At 39.5% G+C, this 27799-nt stretch overlaps 3 protein-coding genes across 9 annotated transcripts in view; 2 read left to right on the top strand and 1 right to left on the bottom strand.

The window, feature by feature from the left end:
• Positions 1–1993, top strand: part of CCNC (cyclin C) — a 28672-nt gene extending 26679 nt beyond the window's left edge. The window contains exon 12 of one of the 2 annotated variants that reach the window (XM_045499133.1): positions 759–1993. In XM_045499133.1, the coding sequence (XP_045355089.1) occupies positions 759–813 (55 nt within the window). In that variant the 3' untranslated portion in view covers positions 814–1993. Of the gene's footprint in view, positions 1–122 lie in introns of both variants that reach the window. The other variant, XM_045499134.1, reaches the window with a different exon arrangement.
• A 4515-nt stretch (positions 1994–6508) lies between these two features.
• On the bottom strand, positions 6509–20256 carry TSTD3 (thiosulfate sulfurtransferase like domain containing 3). The gene is made up of 5 exons (XM_045500930.1): positions 20253–20256; positions 16388–16603; positions 8366–8539; positions 8097–8256; positions 6509–7812 (listed from the first exon to the last, which is right to left on the bottom strand). Exons 1-5 carry the CDS (start codon positions 20254–20256, stop codon positions 7740–7742), a joined length of 627 nt encoding a protein of 208 aa, XP_045356886.1. The 3' UTR covers positions 6509–7739.
• A 520-nt stretch (positions 20257–20776) lies between these two features.
• Positions 20777–27799, top strand: part of USP45 (ubiquitin specific peptidase 45) — an 84177-nt gene continuing 77154 nt past the window's right edge. For 2 of the 6 annotated variants that reach the window (XM_045499125.1, XM_045499123.1), the window contains exons 1-2: positions 20797–20859; positions 25522–25631. In XM_045499125.1, the coding sequence (XP_045355081.1) occupies positions 25532–25631 (100 nt within the window). In that variant the 5' untranslated portion in view covers positions 20797–20859; positions 25522–25531. Of the gene's footprint in view, positions 20860–21169; positions 21580–25521; positions 25632–27799 lie in introns of those variants that run through there. The other 4 variants (XM_045499128.1, XM_045499129.1, XM_045499124.1 and 1 more) reach the window with 3 other exon arrangements.

The following is a 27799-nucleotide window of genomic DNA, read 5'->3' as shown; positions in this document are numbered from 1 at the left end:
ATGTATCAAGATAGATTTGTAGATCTGATAAGTTAATGTTACCATTTGGAAAAAATTAACTTACACAAGGAGCTGTTTAAGGCATTCATTCAAACAGCTACCTTTGGATGCATTTTTTGCAGAAATTCCCTGAGTGATTCTCCACTAGTGGCAGGGCCTGAAGCTGCAAGATGATGATGGACAAGATAAGGCAATAATCCTATTGCCACAGTTACTGGTATTTTTCAGTTTTAGTTATTTTTAAGTATTCAGCATTTTCCAGGAAATTGCCATTTTTATTTTCTGACTCATAAATAAAAGTTTGCTGTATTTACATGTGATTTTATTACGCCTTTGGACAGTCATTTTTTCAGAAGAACACTTCTTGATTTTCATATTTGGTAGGAATAAGATTTTATATATAAGATTTAATTTTACAGGAAATTTGTTCAGAAAAAGCTCTAATCTCTATGTTGAGTGATACCTGTAATGACAGTGAAATTCCATACCCTTATTTAAATGTTTTGAATGTATGTGGACGCTAACTTCCAGAATACTTGTAATGTGTGAGGGCACCAAGTTATGGAAGAATAAAAACATAAAACCAAATGTAGTCTTCTGTATTTTAATTTTGCAATCTGTGTCAGACAATCAGGAGTGTCTTTATTTTGTAGAGTTTTACCATAGAGTAACTAACTTTAAAAATTAGTTGGTTTATCAGGGTGTTGAAAATGAGTCTTTTAATTGGTATAAAATCTCTTTCTTCCCCACTTGAACAGTGAAGGAGAGCAGGGTCCAAATGGAAGTCAGAACTCTAGCTACAGCCAATCTTAAAACATTCCGAAGAATTCCGTAGTGGACCAGTTGGAAATAAACCATTGGACAGATTTCAGTTATGTCTTCAATGGAACACAAATGAAAATGAATAGCTTGTTTCTGTCAAGCATATTGGGAAGTGATTTTATTTTTGCAAAATAAGTTTTACCTTACCTGATTTGATTCTAGTACATAATTGATTGAAATCTCTTGATTATAAAAGTTTGGAAAGGTTCTAAGGGGACCTACAGACAGACATACATAGACATTTCAAAATTAATAACTTTTGATTAGTATAATTTTTCTTAATTTGGATAATAGAAATTATAGCTTTTTATTAAGCCAGGAAACATGAAGCATAATTTGTCTAAAATTCTCTTTGGTCATTGAAGGACCAAAAAAAAAGACATAAAAAGTCAAATATATGAGGGTTTTTTTCCCTCCTTAAGTTAAACTTTAAAACTGTATTTAAGGAATCAAATCTTACAAAATCCTGGAAGATTTTGGTAACGATATTGATAATTTCAGGGAAATTAATCAAGTACCTATTGATTTAAAAGTGTATTTTATTTGTAGTTTTAGTATCTTGCCATGGAAGATACTAGCCCAGCCTAGCAGAAAAGTGCAATATGTATAGCATACTTTGACATTTTAAAAGTTATATTAATTCCATAACCATTTTGAAATGCTGGGCAAACTTAAAAAAAAAAATCCTATATGACCTTATTTGCATTTGATTCACAGTTAATCAGGCATTTTGAAAGTTAATTGGATAAAACACCATGATATGGTTGAAATTTGGTAACATTTTAATGTTAATTTTTACTCTACTGTGAAAAGTTTTTATATGACATACACTCCCTAGTTTATTTTTGTGTCTTAGTGTGGATTTACAAATTTACTACAGGTATCCTGAGCCAGGAACACAATCAGGTTTCAGGCCAGTTTGATACTGGCCATTCTTAATTCTCATGAGTGTAGGACTTGGACAAATTGTTATGTCAGTGGGACTGTGCTGTCTGTGGAACTTAATCATTTTCTTCAGATTTGAAGGAGAGTGATGAAATTTGAAGTCATAGGATATTGATGTACAATTTAAGGATTAAGTTTTTTTATAAATCAATTGTGAACAATGGATTATTAAATTAAGTGTTGACTTCCTAGTATGAAACTTCAAGAATAAAAGTAATGTTCTCCAGTTATATGACTAGTGTCTTGAATTTATCATTTTGAATCTGCCTATGTTTTCCGAGTGTCCTTCTTCCTTTAGACAAGTTTTAAAGTCTTCTATAGTTTGTCAAGTGGGTAATTCAAATGGCTCTTAGACTGTAGAGTTTTGCTTCCTTGTGGAGAGGATCAGATAAGTTGGGGTAAAGTGGTAAAGTGGTACTGTAAAGTCAGTACCAATGATAAATGTAGGTCTTACGGGCTTACGGGCAGAATAAGAAATAAGGAAAAATGCTCTCCTCAGGTCTGAAGGAATTAAGGTTGGGTTTGAGTTGGAAGAGCGTAGTGATTATATATCACAACCACTGACTTAACCTTAAGGTTTTTTTTTTAAGCCTACCTATATTCTTTTAAAATTTTTATTTTGAAAGTTAGTACATATGACTTGTTTTGTTTTCACCCTCTTATTATAGAAAATTTAAAGCAACATATACAAGAGTAAATAAAATTCTGTAATGAACCTCCATGTATTTATTACCCAGTTTCAATAATGACCAGTTCATGGCCAATTTCATTTCACCTAAATTTGCGTCAACTTCCCACAACATGCATATTATTTTGAAGCAAATGCAAGATACCATATTTCCTCTATAATTATTTCAGTGTGTATTCCTAAAGATAATGGCTCTTAGAAAAAAAATTTATACCTAGAGAATTAGTTAAAATATTGTACTACCAAATATTCATTGTTCATATTTTCAGTTATAAATACCATGAAAAATAAATAATTCTGGTCAGGATCAGCACCAGACATTGCAACTGATTGATAAATCCTTTAAGTCTTTTAAAATTCATGGATTCCTCTTGTCTTATTTTTTAAATTCCCCTTTTTGGTTTGGTTATCTACTGAGGGTTTCCCACCATATGGATCTTACTAAATGTATCTTTGAAGTGCCATTTAACATGCTCCTTTTTCTGTATTTTCTATAAACTGGTAGTTGAATGTAAAGGCTTGATCAAGTTCAAAAAAATTTTTTTTCGAGAGGGTAGACTACTGTTAAAGGTGTCTTCCAGAGAGCATATCATGGCTGGTTGTTGCTTTCTGTGACTTATCACCTACTGATGATAAGTTGTTAAAAAAAAGAGCTGTAGGCTGCACTGTCCAGTGTGACAGCCACTAGCTACATGTGGCTGTTGAACACTGAATATGTGGCTAGTCAGAACTGAGATGTGCTGTAAATGTAAAAATACATGTTAGATTCAATACATAATACAAAAGAATGTAAAATATCTAACATTTTAAATGACAGGACCAAATAAAACACGATTAAAATTAAATTCACCTCTTTTTAAAATGTAAGACAATTCAAAATCACATAGTGGCTTTAATTCTGTTGGACTGTGCACTGTAAGACAAGGGAAATGTTAGACTCCTGACCCATTCTCCCTACTGCTTGAGCATTCCTGCCCCCAAGAGCAACTTTTAGTTATTTCTTTGCTGTTGTGTTAACTTCCACATTTACAACTAACAAGCTTATAGCTTTTATTGGGCACCTAGGTGACAAGAATGTTCTTGGGTTTCTACACGATGAAGTCATTTAATTCTCAGAACAATTATTGTAGAGATGAGAAATGTCACAGGTCAAGAGTGACAAGAGCTTGGATTAGGTTCTAATTATTTTTAATTTTAAAAATGTTTATTTTGAGAGAGAGAGAGAGAGAGAGAGAATCCCAAGTAGCCCCCACACTGTTAGTGCAGAGCCTGATGCAGGGCTCAAATTCACGAGCTGAAAGCAAGAGTTGGGTGCTTAACCAACTGAGCTACCCAAGCACCCCAGATTAGGTTCTCTCTCTTTTTTTTTTTTTTTGAGAGAGAGAGAGAGCATACACAATTGGGGAAGGGGCAGAGGGGTGGGGGGCAGAGGATCCAAAGTGGGCTCTGTGCTGACAGCAGAGAGCCCAATGTGGGGCTCGAACCTGTGAACCATGAGATCATGACTTAAGCCAAAGTCTGGTGCTTAACCTACTGAGCCACCCAGGTGCCCCAGGTTCTAATTCTTAAAACCTGGGTAGCTGCCCAACGCCCTCCCCCCCCCCCCGCCCCCCCGCCATGTTCTTAATTACCTTACTGCTTCCTATGTTTACCCTCCAGCTTTTTATTTTGATTTTTTTCCCAATAGTAAAATTATCTATTAACTTCCTAACTTTCCTATGGAAAATGAAGATTTCACTTTCTCACACACCTCCCTCTATTCTCTTGCTTCCACTTCTCACCAACCTGGTTCTACATTAAGACTTCTACTCCCGAAGGAAAAAAAAAAAAAAAAGGTTAGAGTGGGAGAGAGCCAAAGCATAAGAGACTGTTAAAAACTGAGAACAAACTGAGGGTTGATGGGGGGTGGGAGGGAGGGGAGGGTGGGTGATGGGTATTGAGGAGGGCACTTTTTGGGATGAGCACTGGGTGTTGTATGGAAACCAATTTGACAATAAATTTCATATAGTAAAAAAAAAAAAAGACTTCTACTCCCATTGTCTTCCCAATTTAATTGTGTAATTTTTGTTAAATTCATACTCAGTGTACATCAAGTATATATGTATAATGTGTTCTGTAGTGTACTATGGTTACATTTCTTTTAGAATATTTTTGGCTTTCTGAAAGGTTAGTAATGCCTTCATTGTAATTTGCTCAATTTACTTTGTACATTTTATTAATTTGTCACCAGAATCATTTATAATTCGTTTACTCCCTAAGTCATTCATAGGGAGAAATTCTTCCCTGAGTCCTTTATCTTTGTTTAGGTATCCAAGATATGAGAATACACTTTTTCTTTGCCTTTGTTTTAATGTTTTTTTTCATTTTTATTAATGCTCATCAGCTGTGTCTAATCTGTTAAGTCCATCTACTGGGTTTTTAATTTCAGTTATTCTTAAATTCTAGAATTTCTGTTTGATACTTTTTTGTAGTTTCCAACTACTTATTACTTCCATTAATAATTTTTGTCATCTAAGTTATTGAAAATACAAAGCATAGGTATTTTAAAGTCTGGGGGCAGGGGGTGCCCAGGTGGCTCAGTTGGTTAAGCATCTGACTTCGGCTCAGGTCATGATTTCACAGTTCATGGGTTCGAGCCCCACGTGGGGCCCTGGGCTGACAGCTCAGAGCCTGGAGTCTACTTCAGATTCTGTGTCTGCCTCTCCTCTGCTCTCTCTCTCAAAAATAACATTGAAAACAATTTAAAGTCTGTCTGAAAATGCCAACATGTCAATTATATGTAGATTTGTTTTTAATTTTCTTATTTTTCAATTGTGAGGTCCTATTTACTGCCATTTCTAATAAATGTTATAGAATTCCGAACATTGAATATAAAGGAATGTAGAGAATATTTATGGCTCTGGCTCAGGGGTCTATAAACTATGTTTCATGGGCCAAATCTCACCTGCCATCTAGTTTTGTCTGGCTGTTGAGCTAAGAATGTTTGCCATATTTTTAAATGGTTGAAAATAATGAAAAGAAGAATATTTGGCAACATGTGAAATAGAAAATTTGAGCCTAAGCGGCCATAGTTTTGTTAGGATACAGCCACACTCATTCCTTTATGTGTTGTCCGTGGTTGCTTTGTGCTACAGTAGCAGAGTTGAATAGTTGCAACAAAGACCTTATGGCCCACAAACCTAAAAAATTCATTGCTACCAACCCTTTGCTCTAGCTAGCTAATGATGTCTTTCTCTAAGAGGGGATTTACTTCTGGTAGGCTCCTAAGATCACCTTAATTCATTCAGTGATTTAGTGGATTCGAAGCTGGTCTTACATTTTTATGAGGGTTGGACAATTTCTGGTTCACCTTTACTCCTAAGGTATAGTTTCCCAGGGGTTCCAACTAAACATCTCGTGTATTTACCCAGGGTCTTTACCCAGGTTCTTATTCCTGGATGGGCCCAGTACTTCAACCACAGTTTCCCTTCTCTCCGAGAGATTCTCTCTCTCTTCAAATCTTCCCACCTTCATATGTTTGTCCTAGTAATATTTGTTTATATAGATCAATAAATAAGATTTGTTTAAAGGCATGAAGGAACTACTAAAGTAGTGAGGCTTTGAAGAGCTATACTCCAGGGAAAAGGAAAGCTATAGAGGATGAACCAATATTGGAACGTGCCTGTGTGTGTGTTTATTTTCCACCTCTTCTAGTTCCTGCTAGAAATAGACTGACATTATCAGAAATAGAAGTTCGAGGTGGTCACATCATTCCTACCCCAGATTTTCCAATGGCTTAATAATATCAAACCAAGTCCTTATAGTTGCTTCCTAGGCCTTACATGACCTCAATGACTACATAAATGAGACTGAACATATTTGGGTCTGAAGAGGCACAGATGGAAGAAAGCACAAAGTTGTTTTACCACTAGTGCACTAACAAACATAGGACTTGACATTCCAAAGGCATATATTCATGCTAGTGACAGTTATTTACATTTAAATTTTTTTCATATTTTCATTATTTTTAATTGAGATATAATTACAGAAAATGTATGTTTTCAAGTGTTCAAGGAGTTTTGATAAATGTATTACTCTATGTACCAACACTTCAATCAAGATATAAATCGTTTCCATCACCCTAGAAATTTCCCTCCTTGCTTTTTCCAGTTAACCTTCCCTCTACAGAAGCAATCACTATGATTTCTATTTTTATAGGTCATATTAATTAATTTAAGTTGCAAGTTATATTGCTACCATACTGGTTACAACATTGCCGTAAGTCTTTGGGGGGTGTTAATGTATTTTCATTATTCATATTTCACCTACTTTTCTAGAGCTCAGATTCTTGGTGTTTTAAGACAAAGTCTGTTTGTTTGTTTGTTTGTTTGTTTTTACTTTTATAGACCTCTGCTAGAAATCAAACACCTTCAGAGAAGAATCGCATCTATTTTATTATCTTTTTAGCATTTGGAATATTTAGCATAGGGTCTCAACCAAGAAAAGGTGTTCAAGAAATGCTTACTAGCTGCTTTATATTATTCAATATTCAGTAACTATTCATCATGAGTGAAAGGTTTATCTATCAGAAATTTTGTATATCATATTAAGACAATTTTATGAATTTTCTAAAATGGGAAAATTTACAAACTAAAATATGTTATAATCATAAAAAAAAAATAACTTGTCTAGCTCATAGACTCTTTAATGAATAGAAGCCATGCTAACACAAATGGTCCTACATTATGATTAGGTACTACAAGTAACTTGGGCTTTGAGAGTACTATTGTACTATAGTAAACTAAACTAGTTCACTAAACTATTTACAAATTAATTTCTAGGATACCAGGGGCGCCTGGGTGGCTCAGTCAGTTAAGCGTCTGACTTCAGCTCAGGTCATGATCTCACAGCTCATGGGTTTGAGCCCCACGTCAGGCTCTGTGCTGACAGCTCAGAGCCTGGAGCCTGCTTCAGATTCTATGTCTCCCTCTCTCTCTGCAACCCCGCCCCCTGCTCATGCTCTGTCTCTCTCCCTCTCTCATAAATAATTATTATTATTTTTTTTTTTAGACTCCAACCCTTATATTTCTATGGCAAGTTACATACATTATTTCAATCCTCAAGGAAATAGGCAAGGCATTCTCAATTTACAGTTTACAGTTAAGAAAAAGATTCAACACAGAATTGACTTACACAAAATCCCCTTCCCATTAACCAGTGATGCCAGGACTAGATTATTATTTTGTTCATTCTACTATCCTGTGCTGCATGTACAAAAGGAAAGAGCCAGCTTGTATTCCAGAATTCAATTTCCTTTTTTCTTTTCTGAAAATTCATAAGTCACCCATTCCTTCCATCCTCCAGCATAATGTTGAACACTGAAAACACATAGCAAAGTTAATGCTGTAAACATTTTCTTCTGCTTTATAAACACAAAGTCGATAGGAACTTTAGAGATTTAGAGATACAAGGACTACTCTAGACTTTAAAACTATTTAAAAGACTTCTGAGTAGGATGAAAATGCAGAGGCTCTTAGTCACTATCCTGCTACTACTAACACAGTGATTATAAAATTTTTTTCAGTAGACCAGTAAAAACGTCATACATATGAAACATCGCAATACACATTCTTGAATACATTTTTATACTCCATCTATGTACCTGTTAAAGCCCAGAGATACTGCTGTGTCCACAGCCTTCTTGCTTCTCACTCCGGCTAAACAAGAAAACACTAGGCTGTCAGATTTGGATGGTTTTACTTCATTGTACTTCTCTTTGAAGTCTTTTGGGTTCATCTGTAGAGCTTCACCTACCTCATCCACTGGAAGAAAATGTTAAGAATTTCAGTTAAATTTTAGATACAGTAAATTACCGAATCTATATATACTTTTGTAACGAATCAACTTACATGGTATCAACAGGTCACTTACATGGTATATTGACAGACCCGGGAATTTTCCCATACTCAACAATTTCCCATCTCTCTCTAACATCAATTAACGTAATTTGTCTGGAATTCAAGAGACTTTTAAGTTCCTTGTAAGTGACATCTTTGAAAACAGCAGTACAAAAATTGTGGCAGCTTCCTTTTATTGACTTCAAACCTGGAAAGAATAAAATAATTTAGGCACCTTCAAAGTAACGTTGCTATTAATACCTGGAAAGCAGTTCAAAGGAAATTTTCCCCCTGGTTCCAGTCAGCTAACGATGGTTGATGTTTCTCCTTCGCTGAATTTTGCGTTCAGTGTATTTTGCACACAGCCTGATGGAGCCACAGGATGTAGCCCTACCCTCTTGCCCTCCATGCTTAATGGCTGGCCTTGTGCCAGCTCCATATTCTACTCTCTCCAAGCCCTTAATTAGGTAGAGCTTGTAAATACACATTCAGCATTTGGTAACAGAATTGTGCAAATAGTTTGTAAGTCAACCATAATCCAAAAATACAATGTGAAGAAAAATTTAATTTCCCCTTACAAGTGAAAATAACAAGCCATATGTTAGATGTGGGGACGTTACATTTGAAATTACACTTGTAAGTACTTAAAGGCACTGTTTCTGTTAAATAATTGATAGGGTGTCTGGCTGGCTCAGAAAAGCACGTGACTCTTGTTCAAGCCCCATGTTGGGTGTAAAGATTACTTAAATAAGAACAAAAAATAATTGGTAACATAATATGGTACTGAGTAATAACTCATAAAATAAATCTATGGGTCCATAGTGATATAAGTATATAATTGAATAAATAATTGGGGAGAAGGGATTATTTCAATTGATAAATGTAGAATGAATGACAGAGAAAGTCACCATTAGGTTAACACCCCAGTAATTATTTCAGCAAGAGTCATTGATAGATGCTAGAGTTAGGGGGTGAAAGTATGAGAAACAGGATAGTATCTCCTCCAGGAGATACTAATTACAAAAGGAGACACCTAAAAGATGCCACTTTAACCAATTATTCAAAGATCATTAGTGATAAATATCGACAGCATGCAGTCTCTAAGGTTGCTCGAAGAACAGCACAACATCACTTCCTTAGTATTTTTGCCAAAAATGCACACCCTGAGTCAAATCAGAAGACCATCTCAGACAAATTCAATCTACAAAGTAACTAGTACTCTTAAAAAGTATCAAAGATGAAAACAAAGAGTGGGGGAACTGTCAGCCAACTGAAGCCAACTGAAGCCAACTAAGGAGTCATGACAATGTAATACAATGTAGAATTCTGGATTGGATCTGGACTACAAAAGGCATCAGTGGGGAAACTGGTGAAATTTAAAATTTATTTATTTTGAGAGAGTGAGAGAGAATGTGAGTTGAGAGGGGCAGAGGGAGAGCGAGAGGGAGAATCCAAGTAGGCTCTGCACTATCAGCATGGAGCCCAATGTGGGGCTCAAACCCACAAACTGTTAGTTTTTAACCTGAGCCAAAATCAAGAGTTGGACTGAGCCATCCAGGTGCCCGCCCCAAAACTGGTGAAATAAGGTCTGTGGATTAGTTAATAGTATTATGTCAGTATTCCTTTCCTGATTTCAATAATCGTATCACGTAAGATGCTTACATTAGGGGAAGTTGAAGAATGAAGGGAACTCTGTTTTACTTTTGCAACTTTTCTATAGTTCCAAACTGGTTTTTTTTAAACATGAAAGAAAACCCAAAAGATTTTTTCAATAAATAAAAACAAAATTTTAATAATCATTTTACACAACAAAATGACCACTTATAAGAAAGATAAATAATAATGCTTCAAATGTTGTTTTAAACATTGAATATATTATAAAGTGAAACTGGTTTAAATATATCTATAATATATATAAATTACATATTTTATTATTTATTTTTGAGAGAGAGAGAGAGAGAATGATTGTGAGCAGGGGAGGGGCAGAGAGAGGAGGAGACACAAAATTCAAAGCAGGCTCCAGGCTCTGAGCTGTCAGCACAGAGCCCAACGAACTGTGAGATCATGACCTGAGCTGAAGTCAGATGCTTAACTGACTGAGCTACCCAGGTGCCCCCAAAATTGGTTTAAATAGCATAAACTGGCATAGGAAAAGGTTTAAAGGTCTAAGTCTTGAAGGAGACATACAGTATACCATCTGTAAGAATTCAGTATTTGGTAACAGTGATATTTCAGATTAACGGGGAAATTTTATTCAATAAATACGTACAGCAACTAGCTAGACATCAGGAAGAAATTTTAAGCAGGCTATTCCCTTATTTCTTATATGTAAATTTAAATTTCAACCTAAAAAGTAATACCTTAGAAGTACTAATAGAAACACATTATATACATATGATTTATACTATAGTTTGATATATGATATACAAAAACACAATGAATAGAAGATCTGAACATTCTTCCAGAGAAGGCATACAGATGGCCAACAGACACATGAAAAGATGCTCAACATCATTAATCACAGGGAAATGCAAATTGAAACCATAATGAGATATCACCTCACTCCTGTTAGAATGGCTATTATCAAAAAAGACAAGAAATAAGTGTTGGAGACGATGTGGAGAAAAGGGAACCCTTGTGCACTGTTGGTGGGAATGTCAATTGGAAAAGAGTATGGACTTTCCTCAGAAAAATAAAAAATAGAGCTACTATATCATCCAGCAATTCCACTTCTGGGTATTTATCTGAAGAAAATGAAGATGCTACCTTGTAAAGATATCTGCACCCCATGTTCACTACAGCATTATTTCCAACAGCCAAACTATAGAAACAACCTAAGTGTCCACTGATGGATAAATGAATAAAGAAACTGTGGGGCGCGCGCGCGCACACACACACACACACACACACACACACACACACAGGAATATTATTCAGCCATAGAAAAGAATGAACTCTTGCCATTTGAGACAACATGGATGGACCTTGAGGATACACACTAAGTCAGACAGTGAAAGATAAACAAATACCATGTGATCTCATACGTGGAAACAAAAAAACCCTCAAAACCCAAGCTCATAGATACAGAGAACAGATTGGTGGTCGCCTGAGGCAGGGAATGGTGGGGGGGGGGGGGTGCGGTGGAGAGAGAAATGGGTGCAGGTAAAAAAGGTAAACATTTAAAAAATTATTTTTTAAATTAAAAAATAAGAATTCTCATCTTAATAGGGAAAAGGGAGAGGGAATGTAGGCCTCTTAGGGGGAAGTAAATGATTTTTAGGGAAGATGAATGGACCCTTAGAAGAATAGATTGAAGGTAAGACAGTTTGTGATAATGCTTGCCTGGGTGTGCTGTTGAGTTCTAGTCTCCTTTCCTGTGATGAGTCAATCTTCCCTGGTTGATGAAACTCCTGGGGAGAGGACTTATGACAATTGAGCTCCTTTTGAAGGATCTGTCTAAAGACAGGTAAGGGGAGTTCAGAGAAAGCCTCTCTCTGCATCTGCTGTTTTTCAAACGCTTACAGCTCAAAAAAAAAAAAAAAAAAAAAATCAACCTGCCAACCCAAATTTCAGTTTGAAATATGATGCCCTAAAAATATCTAAAATCACACCATATTACACTATACCAATTGAGGATCTAGTAAAATTCAGAATGGTCTAATTCATACTGTATACATGTTTAGAAGTTAGTTTTTATAATACAATTGTCAGGTCTTTTTAGTAAGGAGAAACCTATAGGAATGAGCTTTTTTTTTTTTTCCCCAAATAAAAAGCTTAAGAAATTTAGTTATTTCTTTACATCTCTAAATTCTAGAATTATTCATTAAATTATTTAATTTCAATTAGCTTAATGTGATTTAATTATATGGTTAAAGAAATTATATATAGGAATGCCTGGGTGGCTCAACTGGTTAAGTGTCCAACTTCGGCTCAGGTCATGATCTCTCAGTTTGTGAGTTTGAGCCCCGTGTCGGGCTGTCTGTGCTGACAGCTCAGAGCCTGGAGCCTGCTTCAGATTCTGTGTCTCCCTCTCTCTCTGCCTCTCTCCCACTCACACTCTGTCTCTCAAAAATAAACATTAAAAAAAATTTTTTAATAAAATAAAGAAATTATATATAGAAAAAGTATACATAAGGGCATCTGGGTGGCTCATTTGGTTAAGTGGTCAGCTCAGGTCATGATCTCACAGTTTCGTGAGTTCAGCCCCGCATCGGGCTCTGCACTAACAGAGTGGAGCCCGCTTGGGGACTCTCTCTTCTCTCTACCTCTTTCTCTGCCCGCCCCCCTGCTCTGCTCTCTGTCTCTCTCAAAATAAATAAACTTTAATAAATAAATAAACATTTAAAAAAGAAATCATATCCATGATTTGGGTTCTAAATTTATAAATTCATAATTTTTTTCATAAATTTACCTTCTTTTCTATGCTATAGTGCAGCATGGTTTTGTACTATATGTTATACTTTAAAATAATAAGTTTCACTTAGAAAGAGTCTACCACTGGGGCACCTAGGTGGCTCAGTTGGTTAAGTATCTGACTTTGGCTCAGATCGTGATCTTTCAGTATGTGGGTTTGAGCCCTGCATCGGGCTCTGTGCTGACAGCTCAGAGCCTGGAGTCTGCTTTGGATTTTGTGTCTCCCTCTCTCTCTCTGCCTCTTCCCTGCTTGTGCTCTCTCTCTTAAAACTAAACAAACATTTAAAAAAACAAAAACAAAGAAAGAAAAGAAACAGTCTACCACTGGGGCGCCTGGCTGCTTAGTCAGTTAAGTGTCTGGCTCTTCATTTCAGCTCAGGTCATGATCTCATAGTTTGTGGGATTGAGCCCTAAATCAGGCTCTGTGTGGACAGTACTTGGGATTCTCTCCTTACTTCTCTCTCTCTCTCTCTCTCTCTCTCTCTGTATCCCCCACCCCTGCCAAAAAAAAAAAAAAAAAAAAGTCTACGATTACCCCTTACTTTCTAATTAAGTTTGGCAGTCTTTTTATAATTCCAAATAAATAAAGTTTTGATGTGAAAAATATAACTATTTGAAACATAAAAGGGGAACCTAGGTGGCTCAGTTGGTTAAGCATCTGACTCAATCTTGGCTCAGGCCATGATCTCCCATCATGGTTCATGGGTTCAAGCAAAGAGCCTGCTTGGGACTCTGTCTCTCCCTCTCTCTGCCCCTCCCCCATTTGTTCTCTCTAATAAATAAATACACTTTAAAAAAAGAAGGAAACATAAGAGCTTTTGCTTAATAATGATAACAACCATAATAATAGCAATTCATTCTTGCCACAGCCATAAAATAAATTCCCTAGTTCACCTATACTCTTCTGGATCTTGACACCTTAGAAAACCAATGTCAATATCTGTTGAATATTGACAATTTTTTCTAGGGACTGTGCAATGGACAATACAGACAACATGCAACCAAGAAAGAAATGACGATTGTTACTTTAGAGAGAAAACATTAGGAAGAACATCTGGTGTGCTTCCTTTTCAAATGGGTATTTGGATTTAGTGTGAACATTTTATAACTTCTTTTTTTTTTTTAATTTTTTTTCAATGTTTATTTATTTTTGGGACAGAGAGAGACAGAGCATGAACGGGGGAGGGGCAGAGAGAGAAGGAGACACAGAATCGGAAACAGGCTCCAGGCTCTGAGCCATCAGCCCAGAGCCTGACGCGGGGCTCGAACCCACGGACCGCGAGATCGTGACCTGGCTGAAGTCGGACGCTTAACCGACTGCGCCACCCAGGCACCCCGAACATTTTATAACTTCTAATGTAATCACTTTAATAAATATTTTCAGTTTTTTGAGCCACTCACAGCAAAATGCTGAAAGCAAGTGAACAACCATCCTAGTGAGTAAAATGGTACAATGGAAATTTCTGGTAAGGCAATGCATTTTATTTCATGAAGTGATTTTAACAGGAAAGGGGAACACCCTAGGTACTGACTTTCAGCTTCTTAAAGTTACTTGTCTTTTCAACCTTTTACTCCTCTATCACAGTACTTCCCCTTAAATAGGCCAGCGAGCCAAGTCCTCTCAGCTGTCACCTTCCTCAAACTCCCTCCTTATTTAAGACATCTGCTGCTGGCAGCTGATTCGTATTAACTAGGGCACCTCCGTGTTTTCTGTTGTTCTCTGTAGCCCAAGGTCTAGGATACCAAGTAAAGGCGTTTATGCAACCTGGCTATTACCAGGAAAGCTACTTAGAATCTTCCAGAGGTCAGCACCCTGGGAATAGATAGGGCAAGACTGCGTAGGTGAAAGTTCACTCACTTTGTGCTACCACAAAGGTGTGTTAGCCCAGTACTCAGTGGCAGTACACGTGACTTAGTAGGTCCCATTTGGGATCCTGCTTCAAACCTGAGTCTAAACAGAAGCAAAAAGGAAGAAAAGAACAATAAAACCAGCAGAATAATACTGGAGGGGATGGCTTCAGAGAATAAAGGTAGCCAGCAAGTTTTTGATCTCATGGAAACGTAGGAGACAAAAGTCATTTTCAGTGTAATGGGGGTCACTGATTAAGTGACAAGCACTCATATTAGCAGCCTCAAATCATTAAGAAGACAAGGATTGACAGCATTCTCTTGGGAAAGTCTTGGTTGAAAGATTAGAACACGGGACACCTGCGTGGCTCAGTTGGTTAAGCATCCCACTTTTGATTTTGGCTCAGGTCATGATCTCAGAATTCGTGGGACAGAGCCCCGTCAGCGCAGAGCCTCTCTCTTCCTCTCTCTCAAAATAAATAAACATTAAACAACAACAACAACAACAAAAAAAAAAAAAAAAAAAAAAAGGAAGGAAGATTAGAAACACATCCTGAAATCGGAAGAAACCTAAATGTTCATTCAGGAAATGGTTAAATTATGAAGCCTATCATGCAGCACTTACAAGGAAACGGTGACTTAGATGTCCATACTGTTAAATGAAAAAGCTTCCCCCTTTGACATCTGTATACATATAACATACTTGTGTTTTATAAATGTCCAGAAAAGCATCTGGAAGAAAATACTAAACTATTCCTGGGGAGTGAGATTGCAGGAAGAGGAGCTCTGGGACATAAATTAAAAAACAGCAACACCTGCGTATTACATAGGTAGTATTTTTAGGTGTACATTTACGTAGGCTTACAGGAAAGTGTTTAGAAGGATGTGTACCAAGACTCACTTGCAGAGGAGAATGGAATATGGGAGGGTGTACAAAGAAGAACTTACATGGTGCTGTGTCTGTTTGAAAATAATGAGAATATAATTATGTATTACTAGAATTTTAGACGAAAAGGCACCTTTTCTGTAACACCTTCTCCAACTCAGGTAGAATCATTGCTTTTGCCGTTGCAGTCTCACCGGGTTGTACATGGTGTTTACTTGTGTCTGTCTCTCCACAAAATGAAGTGAACTGAAGAGGCGATATCCCCTGCAGGAGGCCTGCCTTAGTAGGTGCTCAATAAATAAAACATATGCATAGAAAAGCACATTTTAAGCTACCGAGGACATACCAACAGTTAAAGTGGAATAACTGGGAGGGAGAATTGGGGACACAGGGTTATGCCACAGTCTCCGTAGCCGTGTCCACAAATAAAAGTTTGTGCTGAAGGACAGGAAGTCGGCTTTGAGGAGTACACCCAACACCTCCATAACCACTTTCGTTTCTCCGGCCCGTTCTGTCCTGGTGGTACCTTAATGGCTCTAACGCGTTCTAATTCAAGCAATGCGCGCGGCTTCTAGTGGGTAACAAGTGTAACTCGCAAAGCTGGGTTCGTGGATAGTTGGTCTGGGGCAGAAGCGGGCCTCGCTCGCTCCTCTGAGCCGCGCACTGACCTTCATTGCTCAAACGCCAGTATCTTCCAAAATGCCTCCCCACGCAAGCTTCCTGGAGTAACGCTGACCTCCCTCTCCGCTTCCCCAAGAGCAGCCCCAGACCCAAGTAGCCCGGAATCTGAAGGAACGAGAACTATCAGGGGCTGCTTCCTTCAAGAAGCGAGCACCCCCACCAATGCCATTCCTCCCCCGGGGCCCGAGGTTAGGCGCTGTCCCTTTCCCCATGGACCACGGAGCTCACCCCAGAGCACAGACTGCGCCGACCCGAGGATCGCACGGCGAGCACTCCCGAGCAGCGGCCCCGGCAGCACCATCTCCCGCTCGCGCCCACCGGGCTCCGGACCACTTCCTCCTCCGGCTTCTGCCCCACTGGTCCTCCCGGCGACCGCGCCGGGCTCTTGAGCGCCCCCCTCCGCCAGGCGCTGGCCGAGCCGAGGAGAGCCACGGGAAGTGATCGCTGAGGGAACCGGGCCCTAACTCAAGAAACTGGGAGCTGGGCTTTTGTTTGTTTGTTTGTTTTGATGATTATTTTTTACTTTTTTATTTTTTAAACATTTTAAAAATATTTATTTATTTTTGAGAGAGAGAGAGCAAATGTGAGCAGGGGAGGGGCAGAGAGAGAGAGAGAGGGAGACACAGAATCCCAAGCAGGTTCCAGGCTCTGAGCTGTCAGCACAGAGCTCACCCAAGCCGTGACATCATGACCTGAGCCCAAGTCGGAGGTTTAACCGACTGAGCCACCCAGGCGTCCCTTGATTATTATTTTTTTTAAAGGAGAGACAACGTTTAAAAGTGGAAAGTAGAAAATACACCAAAGATAAAATTTAAAGATTTAAAGTAAAAATTTCCAACTTACTTTGTATCCAGATTCTTGCAGATTAATTTAAAGTAAACTACATGGATGCTTTCCTAGGAATTGCTCTTAAATCCAATAGCCAGTTCAACTGATGTCAATATTAAGATAATCGCATGCTGTCATCTTTCCTCTACAACTTTGATATTTGACTGTATTTGACGATAGCTTTGCCAGAGGTAGGTCCAACTAATTTGTAATATGTGTTAGTTTTCAATTGCCACTGTAACGAATTACCACAAATTTACTGGCTTCAAACGATATAAATTTATTGTGTACAGTTCTGTATGTCAGTACTCTTACTTGGCTAAAATTGAGGTGTCCACAAACCTGTGTTGCTTCCAAAGGCTCTTGGGGAGAATTTCTTTTCTTGCCTTTTTCATCCACTAGAAGCTGCATGCATTCCTTGGCTAGTGGTCCCCTTCCCCATCTTCAAAGCCAGCTGGTTAGCATCTTCAAATCTCTAACTCTGACTCTGCTTGTGTTGTCACATCCACTACTCTTCCTCTGACCCTTTTTTAAAAGACCTTTGTGATAATTTTGGGGCTACTCAGATGATCCAGGATAATTTCCTTATCTCAAGATCCTCAATTTAATCACATTTGCAAAGTCCTCTTTCCTTGTGAGGTAACATGATCACAGGTTCTAGGAACTAGAACACCTTTGGGGGCAGAGGGTGTTATGCATCTTCCCACATAGAATTTATCATCACTGTGTTTAAAAAAAATTTTTTAACATTTATTCATTTTTGAGAGAGAGAGGGTGAGCAGGGGAGGGGCAGAGAGAGAGGGAGACATAGAATCTGAAGCAGGTTCCAGGCTCCGAGCTGTCAGCACAGAGCTGGATGTGGGGCTCAAACTCACGAACTGTGAGATGATGAGCGGAGCCAAAGTCAGACGCTTGACCTACTGAGCCACCCAGGGGCCCCTATTATGACCGTGTTTTTAAATTTATTGTCAACTTGTTTCATTACCTCATTTTTAATTTATTCTCAATTTGGTTCCCAAACATAATGAAAGCTATACTTAACTGCAAATTAATTTACAATGGAAAATTAAAAAATTAATTTCTAAATAGTATTACTAAAGTATCTAAGAATAATTTCATTAAGCACTTTAAAATTATTCAGTGTCAATAATTTAATAATTAATAAAAGCACTTCAAATTTCTACACCAGTGCCATCACATACAGTTATGTTTTTCCAAATCATTTGGAGTTTAGACATAGTTTCTATATAATCTATATTGTGGATTAACTTTGAACTAAGATGTCATTATATATCATAGATTCACCCACTCCCCATGACATTCCTAAGCTGTCCTGAATACTTCATAAACCAAAGGTAGTGTGAACACAGGTATGGAAACAATGAAACAATGTACTTGGTTTCAATAAATCACATCCAATTTGATTTATGCTTTTGCAAGAGCACATATTACTAAACAGTTCTTTTTCCAATGTTTATGACTAATTATTTGAGAAATATTTTTCTGCAGGATTTTTTTTTCTGAAAAGATGAATAGCTCCTCCAATACCAGCACAGTGCCAAATTTAGCTTATTTAAAAGTTCTTATAGCAAAAAGTCTTGTCAAAAGAGTCTTGATCATTATTCCTTGGACAAGTGTCCAAGCTCTTCTTTCAGAGTTAGGAAGGCTTAAAGTGGGATGAAAGGGAGAAAAAAATAGTTGGTCCTGCTGAGTTGATATGAATCATTAATTCTCAACTCATTTTATTTCTTGGCATAATGCAAGTGAAAGGCATTTGGAAAGGAGGGGATTTCCCCCATTTCTTTCTAAGTCCACACCAAGCCTCCACATATTTGACAAATCAAATGAAGAATTAGGAAATGTATTGTTTTTCATGCAACTTTTTAAAAAAAATTTTTTTTTCAACGTTTATTTATTTTTGGGACAGAGAGAGACAGAGCATGAACCGGGGAGGGGCAAAGAGAGAGGGAGACACAGAATCGGAAACAGGCTCCAGGCTCCGAGCCATCAGGCCAGAGCCTGATGTGGGGCTCGAACTCACGGACCACGAGATCATGACCTGGCTGAAGTCGGACGCTTAACCGACTGCGCCACCCAGGCGCCCCGCAACTTTTTTTTGAAAGAGTTTCTATCAAAACTTAAAATGAGTATCTGTTGACTCAGCATTTCCACTGCTAACAGTTTACTGAAGATATTTGCACAAGTTGGCAAAGATAAGGGTACATTAACAGGAATCTGGGGATAAAATGACACATCCATTCACGGGAGTTGTTAGCAAGTAGTCAAAAGAATGAGGCTAATGTGGGGTTATGCCCAAGACATACTGTCAAGTGAAAAAAATCAAGTTGTAAAATAGAACATAGACTGTTAGAAATCAAGATAGCTTTGGAATTTTGTCATTTCCGAGAAAAGTTATGTAGTGTTTGCATAATTCCTAAATTTCTGGTTCTAATTCAGTCCCCCCCTTTTTAAACTGTAAAGTGGATTCCAGTATATGATACATTTTTAAAAATTTTTTTTTCAACGTTTATTTATTTTTGGGACAGAGAGAGACAGAGCATGAACGGGGGAGGGGCAGAGAGAGAGGGAGACACAGATTCGGAAACAGGCTCCAGGCTCTGAGCCACCAGCCCAGAGCCTGACGCGGGGCTCGAACCCACGGACCGCGAGATCGTGACCTGGCTGAAGTCGGACGCTTAACCGACTGCGCCACCCAGGCGCCCCTATGATACATTTTTTAAAATCCCATTTACTGCAGTGCAGTGTGATATGGAAATTAGATTTGCTCAAGTTTGCATATCTTTTTTTCCTCCATGTTCTGTTTTAAATCTGATGTTAAAATGAAAATGTTTGAGTGTAGACAATTTTGACGTCACAATTACACCACAATACGACCTATTCTTACTTGAGGAATATTTTTTTTCCCTAAAGCAAATATTCCCTAAAGAATATTTTTCCCCTACTCCAAAACGTGATTATGTATCCCTATACCTAGCACAGTAACCGGCAGATTTATAGTTATATTTGTTGAATGAGAGGTTTCCATACATACAATGTAAAACATCTAGTAACTTTCCTTGCCAAGTTCTTTACATAGCAATAATGCTATTTCGTAAGAAATGAATGAGAGTTTTTAAGGGAAAATCAAAAAATTTTCGGCTTATCTCTGGTATCTTTTGACACTTAATCCAAGGTTCTATCCCTAAGGCCACACCTGTCTCCTGGCTGAAGAGTTGTGGGAGATTACAAAATTTGTAGAGCTTACCCATAACGAGTGTTGATGTTTGCATTATCATTCGGACAAAATATTTTCAAACCAACTACTTTTAACTAAACAGATGCAACGTCCAGACCACTTTAACGGATAATCGAGCTTCGAAGAAGTATAGGTGTAGGTCAAGAAAATTTCTGTGTAGTAAGTAAATAACGACAGGTAAGCCAAAAATAATGAAAAAATGCAAGATAACATATGACAAATGTTAGATGTGACTTTATCGTACAGAAGAGGGTGATGGAGGGAAGTCGGAGGTTATCCCGTTAGGCCCTCAGCAACAAGTGGGACCTAAGTCCCCGACTCGGGGAAGGCCTGAGCCGCGCACTCCCGGACACTCGGGACGCAACAAGGAGCCAGTTGCTATTATTCTAAGATTAGCTTGGCCTGTAGCACTCTGCAGACTTAGAGAACGCAGGCGCGACGAGAGCCGACCCCACCCTGTCCACGCCCCACTCCCGATGCTCGACCGCCAGAAGCGCGGCCTGGAACCCGCCCGGCTGTGGGGCGGGCGCACGAGGCCACGCCCCTGCCGGCGGGGAGGTCGGCTGCGCAGGCGCAGTCCCTTGAGGTTGTAGACGCGGCGTCTCGGCCCGGCGTGGTGAGTCCGGACTGCGGCGCTGGGGTTGCCGCAGTATCTCGGTCGTCGCTTCCTCGCCTCCAGCCTCTTGTGGCAGGACGGGCCTGGGAGAGAGGCGTCCTGCGCCTCCACCCCTCCCCACTTCGCGATCCCGGGGCGAGGGGGGAGGGGTTCCAGGCGGTCGCTGAGGGCCGCGTGAGTGCGGCCCGGCTGGGCGGCGGCTGGAGGAGCCGGGGTTGTTTGGGCGGGAGGGGGGCCGCGGGGAGGGGCCCGCGTCTCCGCGCGATCGCGACCGAGGCTCGGCCAGACACCCTTTTCCCGCCTCCCTCCCGCGCTCTCGCCTCACTACGCGTTTTGTCTTGAGAAAGTTGGGATGCTTTGGGTAGGAACCGGAGGAAGCAAGGCTCACCGCGGGGTTTTGGAAGCATCGCAGAGTATTAGGAGCCCTGGAGACGAGCTGCCGGGGTCCGAGTCTCCACCATTCGCTGGCTCCCGGACCTCTGCAAGTCACTTAACTTCTGTGTGTCTGTTTCCTCAAGGGTAAAATGAGGGAAGTAATAGTAACCTCTTTCAAAAGGTGATTGTTGAGAATCAAGTGTGATAGCATCTTTGAAGTGCTTAGAGCCGAGCCTGATGCACAGCAAAAGTATGCACGTGCTGTTCATGTTTTGGAGCCTGATAACTAAAAGGACAGTGTGTCCTTCCCACGCTGAAAACAACTGCCCGAGAGAGAGTCCAAGGGTAGGGAAAAATGATTTTTTTCTTTTTCTCTTGTTTTTTCTTTGAGAATATGGGCTTTTGTTTGTATAGCATCTTTTTATAAAAAAATGCAAACATCTCTAAATTTAAAGTTGCACAGCCTACAGCAGAGAAAAGACGGATGTTAGAGTAATACTGAAGTTGAAAACTGAAAAGTTTTGTTTGAGAAACCACGTGAGAAAAATGGCCAGAGCTTATTTGTGCTGAAAAGAGTTAACACACCGGCCCTGAGGCTGCTATCCTTAGAAAGGTCCGCTTTGCAAAGCTACAACTTGTTTGGCATCTGGGAGAGAACTGTGTAGTTAAGCCAGAGTTACCAGCCCCCATAAAACCCCCCTGGCCTGTGAGTCTGTTATGGGTTCCCTGACAGAAACATTGCACAGACATTGCTAGATTTAACTTTTTGGGGTAAAGAGTGCTCTGTTTGACCCTTTCGGGGAGGGAGAGAACATAAGCCTGCACGTGGATTCCTGCAAACTTCACTTGTGTCTTTTTGCATTATGATCCAGGCTGTAGTCCATACGACATTGCTGTAATAAAAATTAGTTATGAGTACAACTACATGCTGAGTCCTGTGAGTCCTTCAAGTGAATTCCCAAATGTGAGGGTGGGCTTGGAACTCCCCAGATCCAATATTGGTGGTAGAAAGAACTTGAAGGTCTACTAATTGAACTTTAATTTTATTTCTTTTTGCCTTAAAGGGGACTGAAAAGGAAAGCTATCCAGATAAGTGATTGCTAAATAGTGGGTTGCTGTCCAGAAGTAATTCTGTTTAGATATATTACATATGTCAGAAAAATCACTGGAACTTAACTCTACTTGCCAAGTTTGAGTGTCTTTTACAGACCTTTTGCAGGTTATAGGTCAAACACCTGATTTTTTTGTTGTTCTGCCAGCATTATGTGCCATTGCCTATCTAGAGTTTATCTGTGCAGTTGGGGAAAAGGTGTGACAAGTCTCTCATGGCCGTTTTTCCTAGGTTCTATTACTTTTGCCTATATTTTGAGGACATCAAGTTGAAATATTTGGAGGTAACTGTAGGCTTGGGGGTGGAAAGATCAGATTTGCCATCTGATTGTCTTTTTTTCCCCCTCAGTTAAGTAGAAGACTAGATACTATTTTGAGAAGTAAGTAGATGGAGGAGTGAGAGGTTTGGGAGAGTGAGAAAGGTTTCAGATGACTGTGTGAGGAGTAGGTAAGTAAGTTTTCCAGAAAGTGTAGTGGATAATGGCATGTCTTGATCCATTTGAGATTGAGACTGTGTTATGAATTTAGCAACCCAGTCTGCTTTCTTACAAGATTTTCTCCAGCCTGTTTGGATGGAGACGTGGAGAAAGTAGTTAATTGGGTTCATTTAGGTTTGAATTTGTGTTAGAGCAGTGATATGGTAGTCCTCAAGGCTGTGCTTTCATACTTTGTTCTTCCTATGTACATGGTAAGTAAGGTTGCACTCTTTGTACACGTCCACCTCTCACCCCCATATGCCCCATGTCTACTTGAAGTTAAATGTGGCCCTATGACTTGCTTGTGCTGGTAAAATATGACCAGATGCGACATATGTCATTTCCCAGTGAAACTTTTTTTTTTTTTTTTAATTTTTTTTTTTCAACGTTTATTTATTTTTGGGACAGAGAGAGACAGAGCACGAACGGGGGAGGGGCAGAGAGAGAGAGAGGGAGACACAGAATTGGAAACAGGCTCCAGGCTCTGAGCCATCAGCCCAGAGCCTGACGCGGGGCTCGAACTCACGGACCGCGAGATCGTGACCTGGCTGAAGTCGGACGCTTAACCGACTGCACCACCCAGGTGCCCCAGCTTTTTTTTTTTTTTTAATGTTTATTTATTTTTGAGAGAGAGAGAGAGACAGCACCAGTGGGGGAGGGGCAGAGAGAGAAAGGGAGACACAATCTGAAGCAGGCTTCAGGCTCCGAGCTACCAGCACAGAGCCCTACTCGGGGCTCAAACTCATGAGCCATGAAATCATGACCTGAGCTGAAGTCAGACGTTTCACCCACCGATCCAGCCACCCAGGCGCCCCTCTCTGAAGCTTTAAGAACCAGCACTCCATTTGCCACTTCCCCATCTCTGTGCCTTGCTGTAGTGATCATGGAAGTGCTTGGTGAGAGGCAGCCTCTTGTCAACCTGCGCATTAAAAGTGAATAAGGAGTGGCTGATCAGGCAAGCTGGAGGAACTTCAGTTGTGATTAGGGAACGGAATACCTGAATTGGTGATTTTGCAAGGTGGAACTGTAGGGGTAAGTGGATGAGGAAGTTTGGAGGGAAAAGGCAGTCAGAAATGAAATGGTCGGGATTCCTGGCTTGCTCTGTCAGTAGAGCATCTGACTCTTCAACTCACGATCCTGAAGCCCCATGTTGGGTGTGGAGACTAGTTGGAAGAAAAAGAAAAGAAATGGTCAGGGAACTCAGAGGCTTTGTAGATCTCCAACCCTGAAGGCCATGATTTGTTGCAACTCATTTCAAGAGTGATGACCCCTGGAGTTGAAGAAATGGCTCTTAAAATGGTAAACCCCAAAACTCCCTTTTGTGGAATATGGTAGAACTGAATCAAGATTCAGAATTTATTATTGACTTGAAAGATTCTTCCACCTTGATCAATAAAAGCAAGTAAACAGTTATGAAAATTACAGTATAGCTTAGCCATGGAACAGATATTAGGTAGCATTTAGGCTAAGCTACTTTAACAGAGACTCCCAAGTACAGTGGTTTTAAAAAATGCTTCTTTTTATCTAAAATTTTTAGAATTAACTTTGGGGTTTTAAGAAATGTAAGGGACAGGTAAGTAACACCATGAAGAGACAAATTAAGTGTGGTACTTTATACGATGTTGCTATTGAAAGTGTAGCAATGGACTCCCAGCAGTCCTTCCAACTGAGAGCTTGTTAGGCAAAACCTCACGTCCTGTACCAGACTTGCTGAACCGAAATCCTCATTTTAACAACATCTTTAAGGTGGCTCATATGCACTGCCCTGATCTCTTAAAAAAGCTAGTGTTTAGGAAAGTATAAGATGGGAAGAACAGTTGTAGATTAAAAGATACTAACAATCAACAGGACAGAACCAATACAGAGTGCAAATCTTGACTGAATATTGATTGATTTAAAAAAAAAAACAGTATGGAAGATGCTTCAGCTGAAGAGGTTAGAATATGGTGGAATATCAGAATAGGGGATTACTGTTCATTTTCTTAGATGTGATGATGATGAGATTATATGGAAAAATGTTCTTAAAAGAGACATGTTCTTTGCGACTTCCTTTAAAATAGTCGAGCAAAAACAAACATACCTACATACGTGTATATATGTCTCTCTCTATACACGCTGATGTTTAGATAAAACAAATATGGCAAAATGTTCTCCGGGTGGAATCTAGATAGTAAATATATGGGTGCTTATTATATTGTTCTTTTAACTTTTGTGGAAGTGTAAATTTTTTCATGATAAAAAAGTGGAGAAAAAAAATGCAGTAGTGTTAAACAATTTATTTCTCTCTCACTTCAGTGCTAGGTCATATAGTGCAGGTAGGGCTGGCACACGGTTTCCATCCCTGGTCTGTGCTTTTCCAGCTTTTACTATTTCCTAGCTAGTGGGATGGGAAAATGGCAAGGGGAGCACATGGTCTAGAAGCAGCACTTATTTCCTTGATCAGAACTTTAGTTTTTTCATTCACCTGAGCATCATTTTTCCAGGGAGTAGTTGGTAAAAGTCAAATGTCATGTGCATTTGTATATTGGTTTAATAAAGATTTCTTTGGTTTCACCTGATGTTTTCTTCTCCCTCTGTTGATTTCCTAGGCCCAACTAAAATAGAAGTCATTTCAGTTTTAATATACATAAGGTACAGTAGCTAAAATTTTCATTTTGAGGATTAAAGTATGTTCATCCTGCCCCCCCCCCCATCTTTTCAGTAACTAACAGATGCGGGTGAAAGAACCTTCCAAAGCTTTACCCGAGAAAGCAAAAAGAAGTAAAAGGCCTGCTATACCTCGTGATGAAGACTCTTCAGACGACATTGCTGGTAAATTGTGATATCTGGCATCCTTAATAGTGTTGCAGAAAATAACCATATTTGTTTTTAATTAAATCCTTTGACCTTTATTTTCACTATTTTCTTTCTTTTAAAAAAAAATTTTTTTTTTTAACATTTATTTAATTTTGAGAGACTGAGAGGCAGAGCATGAGTGGGGCAGGAGCAGAGAGAGGGAGGGAGACACAGAATCCGAAGCAGGCTCCAGGCACCGAGCTGTCAGCACAGAGCCCGACACAGGGCTCAAACTCAAGAGTCGTGAGATCATGACCTGAGCCGAAGTCAGACGCTTAACTGACTGAGCCCCCCAGAGGTCCCTATTTTCACTATTTTCTACATGAACTTTAAAATCAGCTTGTCTAGTTCCAGAACATCCTGTTGATATTTTTATTGAGATTTTTGTTTAGTTTATAAAGTAACCTAGAATTGGCATCTTTTTGTTTCCCGTTCTTCATGGCCTGTTAAAACCAAGCCTTCAAGGCCGGGAGGCGTCTCTGGGAGCTGCTCGCCTTGGACTTGGTTTTCTCTTCAGCTTCATGACCTCCGTTTTAGCCTCTGAGGATTCATTCTTTCTTACTAGTTCAGCTCTCCATTTAAAAAGTTGTTTAAAATTTTTTTCTTTCTTTTTTTTTTAATGTTTATTTACTTTTGAGAGAGAGAGAGAGAGAGACAGAGTGCAAACAGGGGAGGGCAGAGAGAGGGAGACACAGATTCTGAAGCAGGCTCCAGGCTCTGAGCTGTCAGCACAGAGCCCGATGCGGGGCTCAAACTCATGAGCTGTGAGATCATGACCTGAGCCAAAGTCAGACGCTCATCTGACTGAGCCCCCCAGACACCCCTTTTATTTCCTGTTTACGTGGTTTTAACTTGGAAAGTGTTTGAGGACAGCTAGATTGCTATATTGAGGGAAGACTAAATTATATCTTTAAGCATTTGTTTTATTCTGTGGATATGATTTTTTTTCAGGGATTCTGAGTATTCTTATGTTAACTCTTCCTTGCCTGTCTTCTAGTTTCTTTTTCCTCAAATCTTCTAAAACTCCTGTTTCCTTTTCATTTTGCTTGCTGTTTTCATGTTTATCTTTACAGTGTTTTCTGCAGTGTCTGTTTCACCTTATGCCCTTTTTACTTTTGCCGTCTTTTTTTTTTTTTTTTTTTTAATTTTTTTTTTCAACGTTTATTTATTTTTGGGACAGAGAGAGACAGAGCATGAACGGGGGAGGGGCAGAGAGAGAGGGAGACACAGAATCGGAAACAGGCTCCAGGCTCTGAGCCATCAGCCCAGAGCCCGACGCGGGGCTCGAACCCACGGACTGCGAGATTGTGACCTGGCTGAAGTCGGACGCTTAACCGACTGCGCCACCCAGGCGCCCCTTGCCGTCATTTTTGTGGTTTATTTTTTTTTCTTCCATTTCTTTCCTGAACCCTGCTGGTTACTTCCTACTGTTTTGCCACCTTGTGCTGGAGCATTTTGCTTCTGTTTTGTATTTTTATTTCATGGCAATTATTTCTGTGCCATTTGTTTTTCCTTTTTATTATATTGGCATAGAATTTGTGGCTTTGATTTCTCATTTCTTTCATTCTTTGAAGTAGGGTCACTTTTCTTGGGCCATTTAGTTTGGGAATATTCATGTAAGAAGGAAGGCCAAAGCACTGTCGAGACCAACTGTAGTTTTGAGTCTGAGCACATTGAACCTTCTTCTCACCCAACAGGATTATGCCGCCCTGGGTTATTTCAGAATCCAAAATATCCCTTCTCCCTTGCCTTAGAGAGAAGACTATTTCTGGCAAACATGGCTTGTTCTTTTGTTTCTCACTTAGTGAATGAGACGTTGCCACCTTTTGCTTCTCTAAACAAAACTGGATACAGGGGAGCTCCTGCCAGTGTGGTTGCAGCACAGAGATTTCGGTTTTGTTCTTGTCTGTGAAGCACACGTCGTTCTCTGTGAAGTCTACAGCTGCAGTGTTCTCTCTGCTTCCTTCTGTATACACTCCTATTTGGGATTTCTGGGCCTCAGTTGTCTCCTGGTTTTTCTGAAAATGAACTTGGTTTTTTTTGTTTCGTGTTCTTGTTGACCTTGGGTGGTTCTGGGAAGAGAATGGGAAAGTGTTGATTTTAGACCATCATTTACAAACTGGAAGACCTCCTTGTGGAGTTTT

This window comes from Leopardus geoffroyi, chromosome B2 (assembly GCF_018350155.1).
Source record: "Leopardus geoffroyi isolate Oge1 chromosome B2, O.geoffroyi_Oge1_pat1.0, whole genome shotgun sequence".
Classification (NCBI taxonomy): domain Eukaryota; kingdom Metazoa; phylum Chordata; class Mammalia; order Carnivora; family Felidae; genus Leopardus; species Leopardus geoffroyi.
Note: the sequence above shows the minus strand (reverse complement) of the source record. Positions and strands in the feature narration are given on the sequence as shown.